The sequence below is a fragment of the Chanos chanos genome, chromosome 6, assembly GCF_902362185.1.
Source record: "Chanos chanos chromosome 6, fChaCha1.1, whole genome shotgun sequence".
Taxonomy (NCBI): domain Eukaryota; kingdom Metazoa; phylum Chordata; class Actinopteri; order Gonorynchiformes; family Chanidae; genus Chanos; species Chanos chanos.
In genome coordinates, this window is record NC_044500.1 from 8,912,055 (window position 1) to 8,931,996 (window position 19,942).

The window sequence follows — 19,942 nt, forward strand, 5'->3', positions numbered from 1 at the left end:
TGCGTGTGATCTCAAACTTTCCTTTTGGTGTTCGTTAACTTGTGTTGTGTAACTTGAAAACAGTAGATTTTTTTCCGAATCAACTTGTGGTCAACCTGTGGCGCTGCAATAGTTGCAATGTCATTACATAAGCCGCATCGATCTGTTGAAGATTCAGTCTGTTAGCCGTGATGAAAAAACAAGTCTTATTGTTTGTATGGTCATAATAGTTAACGGTTCATTGGGTTGGTAGCGGATCCGAAAGACCTGGAGGATTGATGAAAGACCTGAATAGGAAGACGAAAATGTTGTATCTGATCTGTCGTGAATCGTCCAGGAAGAACAACAAAAACAACAACAAAAAAAGAAAGTTTGCCATAGTTAGCACACCTTTTGTGTTTTTAGTTTACATCTAGAGTCACTTAGCCTCCTGTGCTAAATTTAGAGCCGGTGTTAAATGAGGTGAAGACTCTTTATTAAAGTGATCTTTTCGTCTGAAGAGTTTCCCGGAGGCTTGCTTTGGCCTCGTCCTTTGGCATTTGTCCATCAGTGCTTCTTTCCGCATGGACAGTTCGGATCCGTCAGAATCACGGCGAAACATGCGCTTCCCATGCATGGTTTAAAAAACAACGGGCGAACTGTAACCTCCTCCAAAAGCCCTTTAGTCATAGATCGCAAAAATGTAGGCTAATCATGAGAAACAGCTATCAGCGGCGTTTGGTGCGTCTTTACAACGTCCTGGTGAGTCTACTGATGTCATACAATGTTTGTAAAGGAACCTCTCCTTGGCCTCCTTGAAATTCTGGACAATTTTAAAACAGTCTTCACAATTTCTATATCTGTCGCATTTACGTGAGTTTTTGTCTTTTTTTTTTTTACCAGTTTATGTCTGTGTACATTAAATGTGATGACTGGAGTCTCTATTAAAAATGTATGCTTGAGCTCACACGGGGACCCAATAGTAAAATAGTAACATATCTTATTCTGTAAAGTGGACGTCATGCCGTCTCCTAAGAAGCCCTTCACTGGCTTCTCACTTCTTGCTATAAAAGGGAACATATTTGATTAATTTCCGCGTTGTTTCTGCTTGGATTGTCTGTGGCCTAGTTCTGCATCGCCTCCTTAAATTCTTAATGGACTATGAGAGCCGGGAGGAAGTCCCTACAACTGTGCAGGCTGCGAAGTACTGAAATAACTCCACAAAGAGCTCCGTGGAATGATTTATTCATTTATTCACGTAATTCCATCTCCCTGCCAATTCCATTACAAGTGATAAATCCGTGGACTGATTTCTGACAAAAAGATATATGTCCATATAGTTAGAGTGGGTTACTTATCTGCAAATATCAGGTTTGTTGAGAGGAAAAAAGGGACAAACTACTCTCTTTCACTTGAAAGAATAATGAATGAGTGCAGAACAAAACTGATCATTCAGATTATCTTTAGGTATTCTGGATTGTTCCTTTCATTAAAATCCTGGGAATCTCCTCTATAGCCAACAAATTTATGCTATAAAATTAGATGAAATAACACATGTTTGTGGAAGCTGTTACATATTGTTTCATGTTACTATGTATATTAATTTTTTTGTGGTATTCCCTGAATACCATTTCAAATTATATGATGAACACAGCCCAGGAGGGAACTGTGCGTGACCATGCCTAGAATACCAGACAGCCGTAGAATCAGTCTTTGTGCATGATGGTATGTCCCTGTATGCTCTCAGTAAATCTCTGAGATCTGACTATGTGCTGATTCCACCACTGTGTGGTTCTCTGGAGGGACACCTCCACTGCTAGTTAGCGATTCCAGAGAGACCACGCAATCCTGCGGGGTGGATTCATCATTTTCTGTCATTTTGGTCCCAATTTGAAGAGCTGGCGTTTTTTTTTCTTCCCCCCCTTGTTCATTTGCCGAGGGTTTTCTCTCGAAGCCCGCGTGGGCTGCCGAAGTTGGCAGGACGCAATGTAGGTCGTCTCCGCCACATTGGTGGAGGAGTCACGTGACGCATCCCCCCCCCTCTTTCCCTCTCCAAACCCCCCCCCCCCCATACCAAATCTGGTTTAGCATTAATGAGGAAAGATTGGCTTTACTCTGAAGGAGAGGAAATGCAAAGGGACAAAAAAAAAAAGAGCAGCACACACCAGACATTAATAGTCAGAGGACAGACTGTACCCCACTGTTCTCGTTCCTCTTTTTAAAGAAGACTTGATCCTTGTCATCATGTCTCATATTTTTACATGTGAGGAACACATTTACGCTGGGTCTGTCACCTCGGTAGAGATCTTTATAGAGTATTTAAGAACGAGCAGTACCCACAAATGACTCGCTTGCTGCTGTGCACCAGTGTGTCTAAAGTAATAAGATACAGCTAGAGCATAATAAACAGAATTTCCATTACGTGGGGGTTTAAACCGAGAATATGCTCTTTTGTGAGCCGAAATGACTGATAATGTGTAGAATGTTCAGTCACAAAAAAAACACATTTTTAGATCAGCTGTAAGGAGGCACGAGACCTGGTCCCAGACTGGTAGGAGGAGAGTCTCTATCACAGCATGAATAGGCTCCAAAAACACTAATCTCTTTACTGGAAGACGTTCCCAGACGTGCACGCGAGCGTTTTAGATTAGTGACTGTGTGATAATAACTATGATAATATAACTATGATAACAAGCAACGTAATATTAAATCTATTAGTTGTTCAGCTCTGAGTTCTCAGAGGGCCCTCTGGCAGATAGCAGTGGAGTGAAAATGGTTCAGTGAGATTTGAGGGAATTGGACATCTTTCATTGGAAGGTGTCGCTAAGCTAGTGGCTTTCCTTGGGAGAGATAAGACCATGCTGCATTTGGAAACATTTCTCACATACGATGTTTGAAAGCCTTGGCATGAGGATTTGGTCTTAGTCGTGCCCTAAAACTCTGCAGCACCATCACCAACCGTTTGGGGCTGTTTGTGTAGAGTGACATAACAGTTGTAACACAAAGGTTTCTTGAAAATAATAATAATAATAATAATAATAATAATAATAAAAAACTATCACAACCGCAATAGCAACAGATGTATGCCACTGACCATTTTACAATACACGTTTGCCACACCTGCATTTCTAACAGATGTGAAAGCACAGAATGTTACTCAACAGCAGAATTATCTCATGTCTTCATGAGCATTTGTGTGCGATTCAGGAGAAAGATAAGTTACCTGAAGAATGACCTATATACATGCATGTCTACAGCGTGTACCTCGATGAACTCGTGTTTGCTTGTGTTGCTTCCACCCTGCTTTGGCCTTAGGCTAGGTGCAGAGAGGACTAGTCCAAGCTTCGGGTAGTACCGTAAATACATGAAAGCCTAGCACTCCCATGTTCACACGGTACTGGTGAATCTTGGCATGTCATCACATGCCTTAATGCACGGGGGGAAGAGAACTGGAACAACCTCATGATTCTTTTCTTTCTCAAGTGTCCGCCCTTTGATAGTTCTCAATTCCCGTGAGATAACGCGAGTTGGATTCTCTCTCTTTCGCTCTCTCTTTCTCTCTCTCTCTCTTTCACTCTCTCTCTCTCTGTCTCATACACTAATGAAACAGATGCACCACAAAAGTAATCTCACCAATTTCAAGGCCCATTACACTGACAAATGAGACTCTGAGAATAATTTCAAGAGAATGTGTATTGCAAAGGGTAATTGGCATGGGACGACATTTTTAGCTGGAATTATTCGAAGAGCAAACAAGCTTTGTTTTTTATTGCTACCTTTAGAATTCTCCTCTTAACAAGACCGAGGCATAAAACAGAAACACCCTACATTTTGCTTGATGTTTTCTGACAACTCCCTTTTGTGAAGGCACATTAAAGAAAGGCAAAGTGTGTTACAAAGGAGGAGATAACAGAATTTAGCTCAAGAAACATTCAAATGTTTCTTTGTATGAGCACAGGTTTCATGAAGCAGGATGTAATATGTGACAATAGTTTCTTCTCGGCACCAGAGCGAAAACAGCTGACTTCAAAACATAGACTTTTATTTATCTCTGTCTCTTCATGGCAAACGAGAAGATAACACAGAGCAAGTCTTCACGCTGGAGGTTTCACGTTTATAGCTAGTAGGCTAAGCTTATCTTAGCAGTTTTAACATGCCAGTCAAAGTGGGCAATGTGGAAGGTGCACTTGGCAGGAACTGACAAAGTTGTTTTCTTCAAAAACGTGTCACTCATATGAATCAACCCGGCCAAGAGAATTCGGAGACGAGTGCACACGCAACAGCGCGAAATGGTGGGCGCGCAGCGTTTCAGCGAAGATGTCAACGTCAACGTCAAGCGACTGATGTGTATGACAACCAAATCTGTCACCATGACATCTCCTGAAGCAAGGTGCTATAGCACAGAAATTCTCCCAGGGGTTCCTGCCTCGTGAGAGAGCCGCGTCAAACCCAACTCCCTCGTTACGAGGGCTCGGGTACAGCTTCAGTTTCGACGCACGCCCATTCTTTTTCCGAAGACTGAGGAGAACATCCTCAAAGATCTAAAGAAAGCTTTTTTTTTTCTTTTTTTTTAACCAAAATCAGTCTTTGCTTTAAAGTGAGCAATGCTGAAATATCAAATTGATGCTCTGGATAGTTTTTTTTTTCTTATTGAGTTGTTGCTTCGTTAAGGCCACTTCCCTCTTTCCATATGAGGCATTGAAGAAACACAGAACAAAACAAAAGGAATCATATTTTATGTCTCGTTTCAGTTTTACTTTGTTAATATTCCCTCCTTGAAGGATTTTTTTCACTGCCACCCTCCTGTAAAAATGCATTCTAATCGACAATATTGAGGCTGAAATACAGCTGCACTGAACAGAGCTGTGCATGCATTCATGCATGCATGCGTGTGTGTGTGTGTGTGTGTGTGTGTGTGTGTGTGTGTGTGTGTGTGTGTGTGTGTGTGAGAGAGTGAATGAACCACACTGATTATTTAAGGCCACAACTTCAGCTGCCCAACGAGAGACGCATTGCGCATACATCCACTGCCAGTCGGTGTGATGTAATTAGGCGCTCTCTTTGGACCCGACGTTTCTCTTCCTATCTCACCCATTTTATCTGCTGCAGTACAGCCTCCCCTGCACGGCCCTTTGCCAACCTCTTTAGGTGTCTGTGCGTGTACGTGTGTGTGTGCGTGTGTGTGTGCGTGTGTGTGTGTGTGTGTGTGTGTCTGTGCAGACCGAGGATTGCCCCTATCGGTAATCACCCTGAAACAGAGCTGCTATTATTGCAATTCACACTTGGCTCAGTCTGACGCTGTAATGGAATTTCCTCCCCCCCTCCCTCCCATCTCTCTCTCTCTCTCTCTCTCTCTCTCCCTCCCATCTCTCTCTCTCTCTCTTTTTCTCTCTCTCTGTCTCTCTGGGCATTAGTTGCTCATCAGCTCCGGGCTGATATTTCTTCCTGTTGAGTCTTCGGACAACTAAGCACATCATTACTGTCTGACATTACTACTGAAGACAAATTACAGCTCCAAACCGCACTGGAACTGTAGCCGCTCCTGAAACATTAAATCAACGCTCTTGCAATGTTATGGCGACATAACCAAGGATGACTGACATCACTTCATTTCCTCGTTGCAGTGATGTACAGAGCTCAACGACAGCACATTTTTGACTGATGGACACTTCTCTTCTTCTTTTTTTTTTTTTTTAAGTGCCCACTCTCCTCCCATGAAGCTTTGTGATAATATCTCCAGAACATTCTGTGCAAGTACAGCAACACACACAATAGGATTCCAGGAGGAAACCCTGTTCGACTCCCTATTTTAGTTTCAGAATGTACGTGTTACCATGGTTTCTCTCTCTGTTGTCTGTCCTCTTTCAAAGAATACGCCGGCTTGCAATTCTGACAGAACATTGCTGCAGTTCAGAAGGGGAATGTCATCACACCATCAAAGCTCGGCCGCTGTATTCTAGCCAGACGCTGTTCAATTTTGGCGTCTCCCTAACCTAATAAGGATCTAGCTGATGTAGTTGTGCATTCTGGAACTTCTGTTGTAGCAGCAGAACCTTCAGATCGCTTCATGGACGTAACAATGGTTGAAGGGGAAGAAATGATTCCCCAACCCCCCCACCCCCTTTGAGCGCGGGATTAGCTTCCACGGGAGAAACACAGCCGTCTCCTAACAGTGGGGCAGCGTTTTCAGCTGCAGGCACGGCAGGAATAAGAGAAGGTTAAAGGAGGGGGAGGGAAGGAGAAGTGAAAAAATTGCTCAGGTTATATCTGGATTAATTTCAGTGGTGTTACGACCAGAAAAAAAAAAAAATCATTAAGGTCACGGAGAGGTCCGATATTGTCAATTCCCAGACCTGATTGTGTTGATTTCAGCTAAACAATGCCGTAGGGGGAGACTCGATACCTACTTAATGGGATTAAAAAAAAAAAAAGATGTATTTTGGTATTAAATCACACACACAGACACACACACACACAAACACATTACATAAGACTGTTTTTTCGTGGCATTGTGTTTATTTACCAAAGTGAGAGCTAGCGTGAGTAGGACAAGCAGACTCGGAGCTCTTGGCTTCGCAGCACCAAAGCACTGCAAACACTGTTTGAAATTCATTGAAAGCCTCAGATTAATAATGCAGGAGGGGACGGGCAGGAGGAAGACGTGTTTGGCGAAGCCTCCTCGCTTGCTCAGCTCTTTAAGTACACAAACTGTACCGACTTTACTAAACGCGCGAGTCATGAGCAGGAGGGGAGCTGCTTTGCCATTTTTTTTTGGTTTGTTTGTGTGTTTGTTTGTGTGTTTGTTTGTTTGTTTTTTGTTTTTGTGCACAGATGAGATGGACACACTTGAGGCCAGACAATCCAGAGACTGAGAGATACATGTTAAAATTTGACTGTAGTTGTCAAAACGTCTTTTAAGATAAATCCAAAACGAGAAAGGTTCTTTCTGTCGTAAAACCTGGAGTAGAGACGAGAATGCAGTATCTTGTTCTTGCTTGGAGAAGTATTTTATTCCTGTTGAAAGAGAACAAAGGACATTCATGTAAAAAAAAAAGACAAACTGGGCATCACTGATCAGTCACAACTGATTAATGGACTCTGTAATATACTTTTCAGAAGACAAGGCAGCTTTATTTATATAGCACCTTTCTTATACTGCGGACATCCAAAGTGCTTTACAAATGAGAAGATACGAAATACAAAGACAATTCCAATTCAAATTAAAAAGATATAAGAGAATGGAAAATAAAAATCAAATAAAAAATTAAAATAGGATAAGGTGCCACTACAGGATAGTAATGCAGTAGAGCGAACAGTGTGTTAAACTGAGCTGAAAGCCTGGTCAAATAAAAACGTTTTCTGCCCGGATTTGAAAGTGTCTGGTGCCGGAGCTCCTCTAATGCTCTCTGTCAACTCTTCCATTTAAGAGCAGCGTGATAGCTAAATGCTGCCTCTCCAGGTTTAGTCTTTACCTTAGGAAGGACTGACTGACTCGGGCCTAATGATCTGAGAGTTCTACTCGACTCATATGGCTGCAGCGTATCAGATAGATACACTGGGTCTACACCATTAAGTGATTTGTAAACCAGTAATAGTACGTTAAAGTCCATTCTGTAACATACTGGTAGACAGTGTAAGGATTTAAGAATTGGGTTGATGTGTTCCATTCTTTTACTCCTAATGAGAACTCTGGCAGAGGCATATTGAATCAGCTAAAGCTGTTTGATTGTCTTTTTTTGGGAGTCCAGTTAAGAGACCATTACGGTAATCAATCCTGGTAGAAATAAAGGCGTGGATGAGTTTCTCCAGGTGTGGTTTAGTCACAAAATCTCTAATCTTATTGATGTTCTTAAGGTGATAAAATGACGATTTAGAAACTGCTTTGACATGACTGCCAGAGCTGAGATCAGAGTCCATTAGAACAGCGAGGTTACTTGCTAGTTCTTTAGATTTCAGGGCTCTCGAATTCAAATAGGCAGCTGGTCTGCGCCTCTCATTGCTATTCCCAAATAAAATAATCTGTTTTACCTTTATTCAACTGCAGAAAGTTTTGTCCCATCCGGTTAGTGATGTGCTCAAGACACTTACAAAGTGAGTCGAGGGGACTGTAGCTGTTTGGAGAGTTGGTCATGTAAATCTGAGTGTCATCTGCATAGCTGTGGTAAGATATCTCATAGTCTTGTAGGATTTGGCCAAGAGGAAGTATGTATAACTTAAATAAGAGCGGCCCAAGAATCGAACCCTGGGGCACACCACAGCTTACTGGCACTCTCTCAGAAATGTTATTTTCTGTTTCAACAAGGCAGTCTTTTCCTTGCAGGTATGGACAGAACTATTTTAGGACAGTTCTTGAGAGCCCAACCCAGTTCTCAAGTTTATCTATTTATGGTCAATGGTATCAAAGGCAGCACTGAAATTGAGCAGTAGTAGAACAGATATTTTCCAGAGTCTGTGTTTAAACGAATGTCATTAATAATTAGAGCAGTACTATGATTAGGCTGGAATCCTGACCGAAATTTTTCTAGACATCTATTTAAGTAGTTTGAAGACAATTTTCTCAATGATTTTTCCAATGAAAGGAAGATATGAAATAGGTCTACAATTACTTAACAGAGTTGCTTCTAGATTTTTCTTTTTTAAAAGAGAAGCGTCACAACTGCAGTTTTTCATGTGTTAGGAAAAATGCCTGACATGAGTGAGCTGTTTGCTGTCTGATGTCCACTGATGATGAACGAACTATTCTTTAAATAGTTGGTTGGTAACGTGTCAAGACTACAGGTCGATGATTTGAGATGACTCACTGTATCGATTAAAGTTTCATTATTAATAGCACCAAACTGGGACGTTTTAACCATGATATCTTAATGTGGTAATGGAGAGAACAAGGGCTCGTCGGCGGATGAGACTGTGAAAACAGGAATGGCTCGGATCGTGTCTCGGCGGTGGAAAAAAATGCCACTGACAAGATGAACCCAGCCACTGCAGACCGTCTTGTCCTCCATCAAGCGCCCGTCTCTCAGCACTTTCTTTCCTCCAGATGAAATCTGGCTCTCCGTGTGCTGGCCACACTCATCCATCTTCTGTGTACATGTTTGTCTGAGTCTTTCAACTGCTGGAGGTATCGATCCCTCCATCACACCGGCCCTCCTCCCCTGCACCTGTGCTCATCTTTCAGGAGGAGTCTCTCCTCATCAGACGCCTGTAGTGCTGATCGTTAGGACTGCAGAAACACAGGATGACATGCCTCCTCCCTCCACTTAGACAGAGAGAGAGAGAAAGAGAGAGAGAGTGAGAGAGAGAGAGAAAAGTGTGTGGGAGAGAGAGAGAGAGACTAGGAGAGGAAAAGAGGGAAAAAGAGACACAGAAAGAGGGATAACAAGGAAGGTGACATTTCATGATCTGGAGTAGCTGTAAACAAGTCTTGCTTCACGTCCTTGATGAACTTATCTCAGGCGTTTCGTGAGAGCCGTGGTCCAGATTAAGCACAGGGAGAGATAAAAGGGAGAGGACGCGACCTACTCAAACAACTTCACAAAATGAACTTAGATACAAAGCCCCTCGTTTTAGAAATGTTTACAAGAGAGAAAGATGTAAGGATCTTATGGATAGCATTTTGGCTCCACCCACAAAAGATGCAGAGATAATGGACAGATTATAGAAAAGTACAGGCCCTGGGTGGGGGGTGGGGAGAGAGAGAGAGAGAGAGAGAGACAAGGTCCTCATCCCATCAACAATATCATTGAGCAGCTTAGTGGAAGTGTCGTAGTACTTTCCGTAAAAAAAAAAAAAAAAAAAACTGAAAACATCCAGTAACTGTACATTAACCTTGACTCACCAGCATGAAAAAGCAGCTCAACAGAGAGACAAGTACTCTATGGATAATGTTGGCTCACTAATCTGTAGTTATGTTAGGTAATATAGCTCTTTTCAGTATTTAGAATCAGGTGACTCAATTCACCCTAAAGGGAACCCGTCATTTTTCCACCAGTGAGGGGAATATGTATTAGCATTAGCATCATTTAAAAGGAGGATGTCATACGGTGTGTCCCAACAGTTAAACAGTGATGACAGTTTTCCAGACACACGTTAGATTTGGACGTGGACTAAATTTCCATGTTTAGTGAAATTTAAATTTCACTTTTTTGTCTTTTTGTCTTTTTTGTTCTTTTTTTTTTGACAAAAAAAAAAGAAAAAACGGGCCTAAGGTCCAGGACTAAGACTTTTCCTCACTTACAGACACGACAGTCTCCCTTCAGGACGTGGTTTAGTCTAAGACTTAATTTAGTCCTTACCCTGTGTTGCTTTCCCTATATGTATAAAGGAGCTTTTGCAAGTCATTGTACAGCTCTCTCTCTCTCTCTACGTGACCTCTACGGATCATAATACTCACATTACCGTCATTTGCATGGACCACGGATACAGTTGTTTGGAATTTGTTAGCTTCAGGTTTAACATTGCATTAGGCCGAACAGGAGCGATGTATTGCCCAGCCGAAGATAAATGACTTTCAGAACCAATTCCATGGGCAGAACTACGGACATTAATTATAAGAGCAATGCAAAGGGTCAAATTAAGCATAGCAAGCACAGACCACCTGGACCTGCCGTGAAACCTAATAATCTTTACTGCGTTATGTAACCCCGTTCTCTCTGCTGGTCCAGACTCCACATTCTCCCGTTTTACTTATGAAAGGACCAAAAAAAAAAAAAAAAAGCCCCAACTTTTTTTTTGTACAGTATTTTGCTGTGGAAGGGTTTGCGATTACCTGCTACGAGGTGTGTAAACCCTTGCAATTATAGGGGTTCATGAACCTTGTATGTTATAAAAATATTATATATATTAAAAAAAGGATTTTGTACCAAAACTTTTATTTTAATTGAAGGATAGGTCATTTTTGTGTAGGCTGGGGTAACTGTAGCATTCTATATATGTGATTCAAAGCACGGTGTGATCCTGATAGCTCTGTGCAGAGTTTTTGAATATGTTTATATAGCTTGGCGCATGGTGGTGACTAAGAGGCTTGAGTCATCTGCTTTCACCGTTGGCCAGGGCAGAATATCATGGTTACTGTTCTCTTTCCCAGTGAGTGCAAGCCTACAGGCTCTCTCACGTTATACCTTTATACCACACATTAAAGGGATAAGTACAATGTGAGTCTAAGAACAGCCTGCCCTGCCCAGTCTCACTCTCGTGGACTAGAGCAACAAAACTAGCACTCTAGCTTAATGCACTATCTGCTTCTGCTCATTTTTTAAAAAAAATATGTGTGTGTGTGTGTGTGTGTGTGTGTGTGTGTTTGTGTGTGTGTGTGTGTTTTCGGGAACGCTCTACTTTTTCGCCTCATAATCGGTGGTAAGATCCAACGGACAATGCGACTTTCATTTACCGCGTCCAGTGCACTTAATGCAGGCCTAAGCGGAAAAGCTGATACTCCACACTCAGCCGCGGATAAAACCCGTACATCACACACGAAACGGTTAATCCTCATCCAACCCGAAAGCCTTCACAAAACAAAGACCGCACAGGACTGGCTTTTAGCGCTTCGGTTCCTATATGATGACTCTCCACGTCCAGAACAGGGCAGTGGATCTGAGTTAGTTGATAATTGATAATCCTTTGATGCGCTGAACAGACTGTTCCAGTGCACATACTGGTCTGAAACTCCAGTATCGTTATGATAGGCTCACTTGTTAAAGTAGGGACATGAGGAGAAGTGACACAAAGGGAAAGTCTGCCCCACCCCCCCACCCCCCCCACCCCAACCCCCCGCACCCAGTGTACCCGTACCAGCTCAAATCATCGCCCACTCAGGCTCTGGCACCACAGAGGATCTGCTTTGCTGCTGTTCCGACAAATGAATATTTGCTTTGATAAGACAGTCAGTGTTATGTTCATAAAAGAAATATATTTTTCGTTCTCTCTCTCTTTTTTTTTTTTTAATTTTTTTTTTTTTCTTTTGCAGAGGCAAGGATCAGGAGCTACGGGCGGAAACAACAAAACTTCTGGAGGACAAGGTAAACGACAGATTAGAATTGTTCTTTTACCCTTGAGATACTCTTACCAAAGAGTCATTTGAATGACAAATAGACCTTTTTGCCTCACCCATCAGCAGCTCCTGGAACAGTTTATGGTCTGTTAATAGCATTATGTAATAAAGCGGTAATAAAAACTGATTATGCAGAATGTTTTTCATACCATTCAGGGATACTGTCATAATAGAAAGTCTACAATTTGACAAAAAAAAAAAATGTCAATCTCATAGAGCAAACCACCGCCAATCAAAAACTGCAAAATAGCAAACCACCACCAATCAAAAATGGCAAAATAGCAAACTACCACCAATCAAAAAATGGTGGTGTCAGTGCAAACAGGCAGTGGTTTCTGCCTCTCAAATATGTCTCCCTGCAGGGGGTAGAACGAGTCTCTGATACGGCTCTGTTCTGCTTCATGCACACTAAATGAGAGAAGAGCCTGGTAAGCATTCTGACACAGGACTGTTGTGCTTTTGCGTGGAAGAAAAAAAGAAGAGAACGAAAAAGAAAAAGAAGAAGAAGGAGAGAGGAAGAAGAAGAACAGCTGGCCGCTCTCCGAGAAAAGAGGGTAGGAGGGTAACTGACGCTGAACAGGCAGATTGGTCCATGCATCTTAGATGAGACTTAAAAGGTAATGCGCCTGATGACAATTATGTTTGAGGGATGACTTACCTCAGAGTGCAGTCAGCAGAAAGCTTCGGTGGACAGTAGCCTAAATCACAATGATGTATCTTTGCCTAAGGGTTACGTCAACTGCACTCTTTAAAAAGTGGATTTTACGTTTGAATCAACATTGGGAAGATGAGAGGGACGAAAAAAAAAAAAAAAATTCTTATTAGCAAATCTAATTCAGATGTTCATTTTGAAGTTCATGTCATAACTATATCTATCACTCTAAGCCATGCACAGCTTCTACGTCAAACTAACCACAGAGCTATATCTGATCCTACATCTCGTTCATAATCCTTTCTTACAGAGATAGCGTCATTCAACAAGAGGCATAAAAAAAACTCCATATGATTTGCTCCCTTGGCTCCACCATCTGACTTTAAACATAAGCAGTATTATATAATACATAATTCTGTGGATGTTATATAAATGTATGGTCCACTGTGTGTCCTTTAAGCAAACGGGTAGGCTTCTGCAAACAAGATTTTATGTTCATGGGTGGGTCTCCTGTTAATAACAGAAATATCACGATCAGGTCCGGTATGGTACACCGACCCTGGCACCCTGGAACGTACAGATTGGAAGAATGTAATCCAGAGGTTACACTTGTGGTGGAACTCATGGATGCAAAATAAATTTAGTGAGGGAAACCAGTTTGCCTCTAGTGACTCAGCTGGTCAGAAAAACATAGCGGCTTTAATGTTTTTCCCATCCACACACAGAATTGGCTTTGGTAAGCTATTCAGTGAGACACGTGGGGATGAAATTAGGCCTGTAGTCGACTGACAGTTGTCACTTCCGTGTACGATTTCGCGAGTTGAATTCATAAACAGAATGAACTAAACTCTACGCTGTTTAAAACAATTGTAAAAGAACAAAAAGAAACCCACAGAGGACGGTCTGACGAGAGCACCTTACCAAAATATTTACATTTCCTGCTTTAGAGCTAATAAATGAAAAACAAGGAGCAAGGTTGAGGAGGTTTGGGATCTGACATCGCCGAAGAGAGCTATAGAAAAAGCTGAGCATAGCTATATAAGCATTGGCTTCTGGGGCGTGAAGGAAAACACTCTGTTAATACCCTGCCATGTATAATTCATCACAAACCATTGCTTAATCAACATGACCGAAAGAAGGTTGTGGAAAGAAAAAATACAACAACAGCAACAACAAAAAAAATGCTTAGTTGTTTTCCTAATCTTGCAGAGAGCCTCTGCGTTTCTTTTCTACTGAGGTAATTAAACAGAAATCGAACCACACCACCCACTCATGAAAAAAAAAAAAAACCCATATATAAATATTTATATATATATATACAACAGGTACACAAAAGGCTTCAGATGCCTTTGTTGTCTGACCTTGGTCATTAATTTAGTGCTTTAAACGCAGAGTGAGAAACGCTGTAACAGCATCATCAAGCTTCATTCAATAGTCACACTCTCAGACTATAGGGAAAAAGAATTGCACTGACTCTATTGACTGGCTTACTCCCACTCATGACAGTAACAAGTCACACAGTGGCAATGAGCAAGGACACACACACACACACACACTCACGCACAAACACACTCACTCAAACACACACCTACACACACAAACGCACACATATGCGCACACACACACACACGCGCGCGCACATATTTGTACTTCTTTCATCTTTGCCTTCTATTACTCGTTGACATGCATTCCCTAGCCCCTTAGCCTAACCTCAACCATCACAACTAAATGCCTAACCCCAACCCTTACCCTAACCCTAACCTTAAACCTAATTCTAACCTGAACACCAAAATCAAGTCTTAACCCTCAAACGGCCCTTTGAAGAAGTGAGGACCAGCCAAAATGTCCTCACTTTCCCAAAATGTTCTCACTCCCAAGGTCTAAAACTCAAACTGGTCCTCACAAGGATAGCTGTATGAGTACGCGCACACACACACACACACACACACACAAATAAACACATTCTCACATTGAAAAGATATATTCACATGCTTGCATGTTTGAATCCCAATTCAACTTATCCTTTCTGCATTTGCCAGGAGTGCCATCAAAGACACCAAAGCTGTCAGCATATGCTGTCTTCAACTAAAGACAGAGTAGAATTACTGTCAGCAGGGCACAATGAAAATAGCCCTTTTAATGCCCCACAGACTGAGAAAATGCATTATGCAAGGTAACTCAGTTCCCGAGAGGTCACTACATTATGGAGTTACAAGAAAGAAAAAAAAAAGAACCTTTTTCCTATGTCGGCATTGGTTCGTGAAAGATTTGAAAGACACATTTGCAATCCATCAACAGGACCGTAATCTAATGATGTACTGTTAAGTTTTTCAGTTATGAGGTATTATTCTACGTAGCACCACACTGTATACTTATAGGGACATATAGGTACTGTGCTGAGGCACTGGCATGCTATAGCACATTAGCATGGAAGGCATCACTGCGGCAGCTCAAAAGTTCACACCTACAGGGACCCAAATAGGCAACATGAGCTGAGCAATGTGAGACCACAGCAGTGGCACTAATGTCACTAACATGCCCACAGAGAGGGGAAAGACACACACACACACACGCACACACACACACACATACAAACACACGCACACGCACATGCACACACACAAACACACTCACACACACACACACGCACACAAACACACGCACACGCGCACACACACACACACACGCACACAAACACACACGCACACACACACACACACACAAACACACACACACACGCACAAACATATATGCACATGCATACACATTCTCACACATACACACACACACACACACACACACATTCACAGATTTTCCTGGGGCCTTTGTCTTATCACAAAAAAGAGAAACACAAAAATCTCTGGATGACTAATCGAGTCACGCTAGGCCACTGCCCCATTACAAAACACTGCACCAATTACTCTTAGTCTGACACTGGGTGGGCGGAGAGGGGAGATCTGTCACGTTGTTCAGCGGTAACACAAAGGGGTTTATGGTTTTTGAGGACTTTTATGTGTGTGTGTGTGTGTGTGTGTGTGTGTTTACTGTAGTGGCACCAGTATGGAGAATCTTTCCTGTACACCAAGTGGACTTGGTAGAATCACATTTAAAACTTACTGCTTCTCTCTAAAGAGTAGGAACACTCTCTCCTCTGTGTACCTATGCTGTCTTGAGTACAACATAGAACTAATAATTGTCTGGTAATAACTGATTTTTTTTGGGGGGGGGGTTTTCATGCGCACACACAAACACACCCACCCACCCACACACACACACACACACACACACACACACACACACACACACAGTCGCATGGCATGTAAAGCCTGAGTGAAGCGTGATCTTAAATTCCTCTGACTTACTGAGCTCAGATGTATTATGTACCATCATGAAGCTTAAAGCAGCTTGTGAAAAGATGACCCGGATTCCTGATGAATATGCACTACAGACTTAATTATCCGTATACTGTTCACTTGTGTAATAATCTACCCTTTGGACAAAAACACATCAGAAAGCTTTTTTCAAACAGCATTAATATGTAAAGGCTAGTCAATGTCATGTCCCTCTGAAATATGAAAGATCACATTTTCATATTTGAACTGAACACCCGCTGTCATCTTCATCCACCCCCCAACCCCCCCCCCCCCCCCCCAAATAATGATCATTGTCACCAACATCGGCTTCACTGTTTCCTTTCCTTTTTAATTATTATTACCATCTCCATTACAACCATCATCAACATCATCATCTTCATCATCATCTCCATAACAACCATCTCCATTACAACCATCATCATCATCATCATCTCCATAACAACCGTCAACACTATAATCATCATCATCTTCATCATCATTACCATCTCCATTACAACCATCATCATCATCATCATCATCATCTCCATAACAACCATCATCATCATCGTCATCATCATTATCACCACCTCCATGACCTCCATCATCACTACTATCATCATCAGCAGCAGCAACAGCAGTGATGTCAAGCTTTTATGACAGACACAAGAGAGAGAGAGAGAGAGAAAGAAGAAAATCAATCCAGTCACTCAAAGTATTGATTGATGCGACTCTCCCACGCTCCATCTCACCTGCAATGCTCCCGCAAAACTGATCCAGGGTCAGTGCTGTTGTCCTGACCTTCACTCTCTGTCTGATATGTGACCACCCCAGCTCTCGCCTCTCCAGCTCGCATCTTTAGGGAGCCTTTCTGCCTGATTGCCAACCTTATGTGTTTGTTTATGTCCCGACTATAAAGAGACAAAGCAGCATCTGTTTTCTTTTGAGTTTTTCACAGTTGTACATAATTTGGCATATTGGTTGGAAAACCACAAGCTTCGCCCATCTGTTTCCAGCCTGTAGTGCGGAGAGTGTTAGACTCTGACAGCTGTGAGACATCAAATCACCATCATGACAATGTGTTAGACTAATCATGAGATGCAGTTTATATTGCCGGTGTGGGTGTCCCCAGACGAACAGAGAACTGAGGCACCTAAAAAGGTCACAGTGCCCTTTGGATACTGTTGTTCTAGAATCCCTTTGAAATCCCACATTCCAGTTCTGAAATAGAATCTCTGCACTTGGTGGTTTGCCGATGATGTCAGCCAAAAAAAAAAAAAAAGACAAAAAGCTATATAGAATTTTGTGAGTGAGCGAATCAAATCAGTGGCGGGTCGCCATACATATGTTCTGGCGGAGAAGGTGTCACCAGTCACCACAGCAATTGACATGTATACGTGTGGGTCCCCGAGCTAAAACTTCTGAAAGGATATTCAGAGAGACGTACTGACAGCGGATATTATTTTCATCGGAGAAGAAGGGAGGGCCACAGGAACAGCTGCCAGCATTAATAATTTTGAGCATCTGTCCCAAGATGGCAGAATTTGCAGCTTCCTCAGGGAAGCACGATCCATCTTTGTCACCTTCGGCCACCGATTATCTCACATAACTAGACATACAGTGCAGCTGTGAAATGTTACAAATTTGTTTTCAAGAAGAAGAAGAAGATAAAAAAAAGTCAAATTTATATATTTAGCCATTTTTGACTTTCGTGCAACGGTAATTTCACGATATATAAACATTTAAAATTCTGTCTCGTAACCACTGATGGAGACGCCGATCCATGATGATAGAGGACTGAGGTTCTGATTATGCTTGGTGTAAGGAACAAGAAGAGCCCGGTTCAATAGCCATTGCCTGTGAGATGAAAACGTAGTGCATTAGAGCGCTGGAAAATTCAATAGCAATTAATGCGGCGGATGAGGGCTAGCCTTGACACCGCCGTTAGCATGTGCAGCTTGAGGACAAAAAGAAAAGATCTCCAAATACACCTCCAGGGAGCGATGGGTTCACTCTGCAGTCGATACTTGAGTTTGCTTTTCTTTTGTTACCCTCTTTATTTATTTATTTATTTATTTATTTTATTTATTTATTTTTTTTATACGTGCTGCATTTGAAGCTGTCCCTTGATCAGTTGTATCTGGTGGAAATCTGTACTCCATAAACCTGACGGTACAGTAAAACAAAATCTGTACCGGCATTTCATGCCTTTCACTATTGTATTACACTTTATGGCTAATGACTTTGGGTGAATGTACTTTACTTTAACTGGTGAGGGCCTTTCCGCTGATGGTTAGCTCCCAAGAAACCAACAGTAGGAAAATTAATCAGCAGTAACTGCTATTTTCTAGAAATTCCTTTACATTTGTCCTCAAGGCATGGAGATCCCCAGAAACCCATTTCTTTAAAAACAAAAATTAATAATAAATGAAATTCAAATATTCATTAAAACTGCAAAACTCAAGATCTTTAAACAACTAATTCCACCTAGAGTAAGACTTTTAATCAATCACTCTTACAAGCGCACTTGTTTTTAACAAAAAGTCAAACCTGCAATGTTTAAATTGGCTGGTGGTTGCTCACGGAATGTTCCGGCAAGGGATAGCGCAGAATTTAGAGCTGCATTAAGGTTTTATAACAAAAGTACAAGAAGAAACTATTAGCACTCAGACACAGTCAACTCTTCTGTCTCCCTCTTTCCGCTCTGTCTCTAGATGCGTCCAAGAAGGATGTGCCCGAGGACTTTGACATTGACATGGACGCGCCAGAGACCGAGAAGGCGGCCGTCGCCATCCAATCACAGTTCAGGAAGTTTCAGAAGAAAAAACACGACGAGAAACCCTAGTGGCCGCGGGGCAGCTCCGCCCGCGGTGACCAGAGGGTTCCGGAATGGCATGGTGTGATGTTGCATGTACAAGAAATTCATTCTGTTTTTTGGACTTAAGGGCAAAGGAAGAGGAGGGGGGGGGTTAGGGGGGAGGAAGCTGGTGGAGATTGAAGTCTCACCTGTAACCTGTCAATCACTCATACGTATGTGAAATTCTATATGTATCCTGTTATTTAATTACTGTATCAATAAATTATAACTGTTCTGAATTGTTCTCATCAGTCTTTTCTTTCCCCCTCTTAGTCGAGTGTTAGCGTAGCGCTACTGCATGATGTGTCATTTCACTTCAACTAAATACATTTCAACAAGACTGAGGTCAACGCTGGGGTTCCTTAAGGCACCATTGTGTTACAAATATTAAGACATTGTTCACATGCACCAGGCTGTTCCCCACACACATAATCATATGATGATGCAACGTTACATTAACTCTTCAAAAGACGACAAAATGTTTTCAGTGTTTGTTTTTTAGGGGAAATCAGGTTCATGATCATCTTAGAGACATCTCAGAGATATTTGTATTGGGGCAAAGTGTTTTTTGTTTTTTTTTTCCTTTTTAAATCAGATTAGTTTTAAAACAACTATGAGAGGAGAAGATGCAGAGTGAAAACGATCTGTTTGTGTAAACTGAAGAAAAAGGGGCGTGTCGTTGTTTCAGGCCGATTGACATTTGGCTCGTTTTTTTTTTCTTCTTTTCTTGTTTTTTTTTTTTTTTTTTGGATGGATTGCTTTAGTGGACTTTCCATAGGATGCCCCAGTGGGGTTCTAAAAACAGCCTATTCTTTAAAATGAGTATCGCTGAATAATTCAGTACTTCTCTTCTTCCTGAACTTCCAGAAAAGAATACCCTTTAATTGATTTGTGTCTCTATTGAATTCCGTTATGCTTCACCGATACAGCAAGCGTTTCATCTTCTCTCTCTCTCTTCGCCCCTTCGCTTTGTCTTTCACACCATTGATGTCGCTTTACCGTGTTTTGTTCTGTTCTGTTTTGTTTTGTTTTTTGTTTTTTTTTATCAGTTAGGCAATACTGCTTTGGAGATGAAGTAA

General features: G+C 41.8%; 1 protein-coding gene across 1 annotated transcript; it reads left to right on the forward strand.

The window, feature by feature from the left end:
• The first annotated feature begins 4,247 nt into the window (after window positions 1-4,247).
• On the forward strand, window positions 4,248-18,977 carry pcp4b (Purkinje cell protein 4b). The gene is made up of 3 exons (XM_030777971.1): window positions 4,248-4,348; window positions 11,914-11,972; window positions 18,721-18,977. The coding sequence occupies exons 1-3, from the start codon at window positions 4,248-4,250 to the stop codon at window positions 18,849-18,851; spliced, it is 291 nt and encodes a 96-aa protein (XP_030633831.1). The 3' UTR covers window positions 18,852-18,977.
• The last annotated feature ends 965 nt before the right edge of the window (window positions 18,978-19,942 follow it).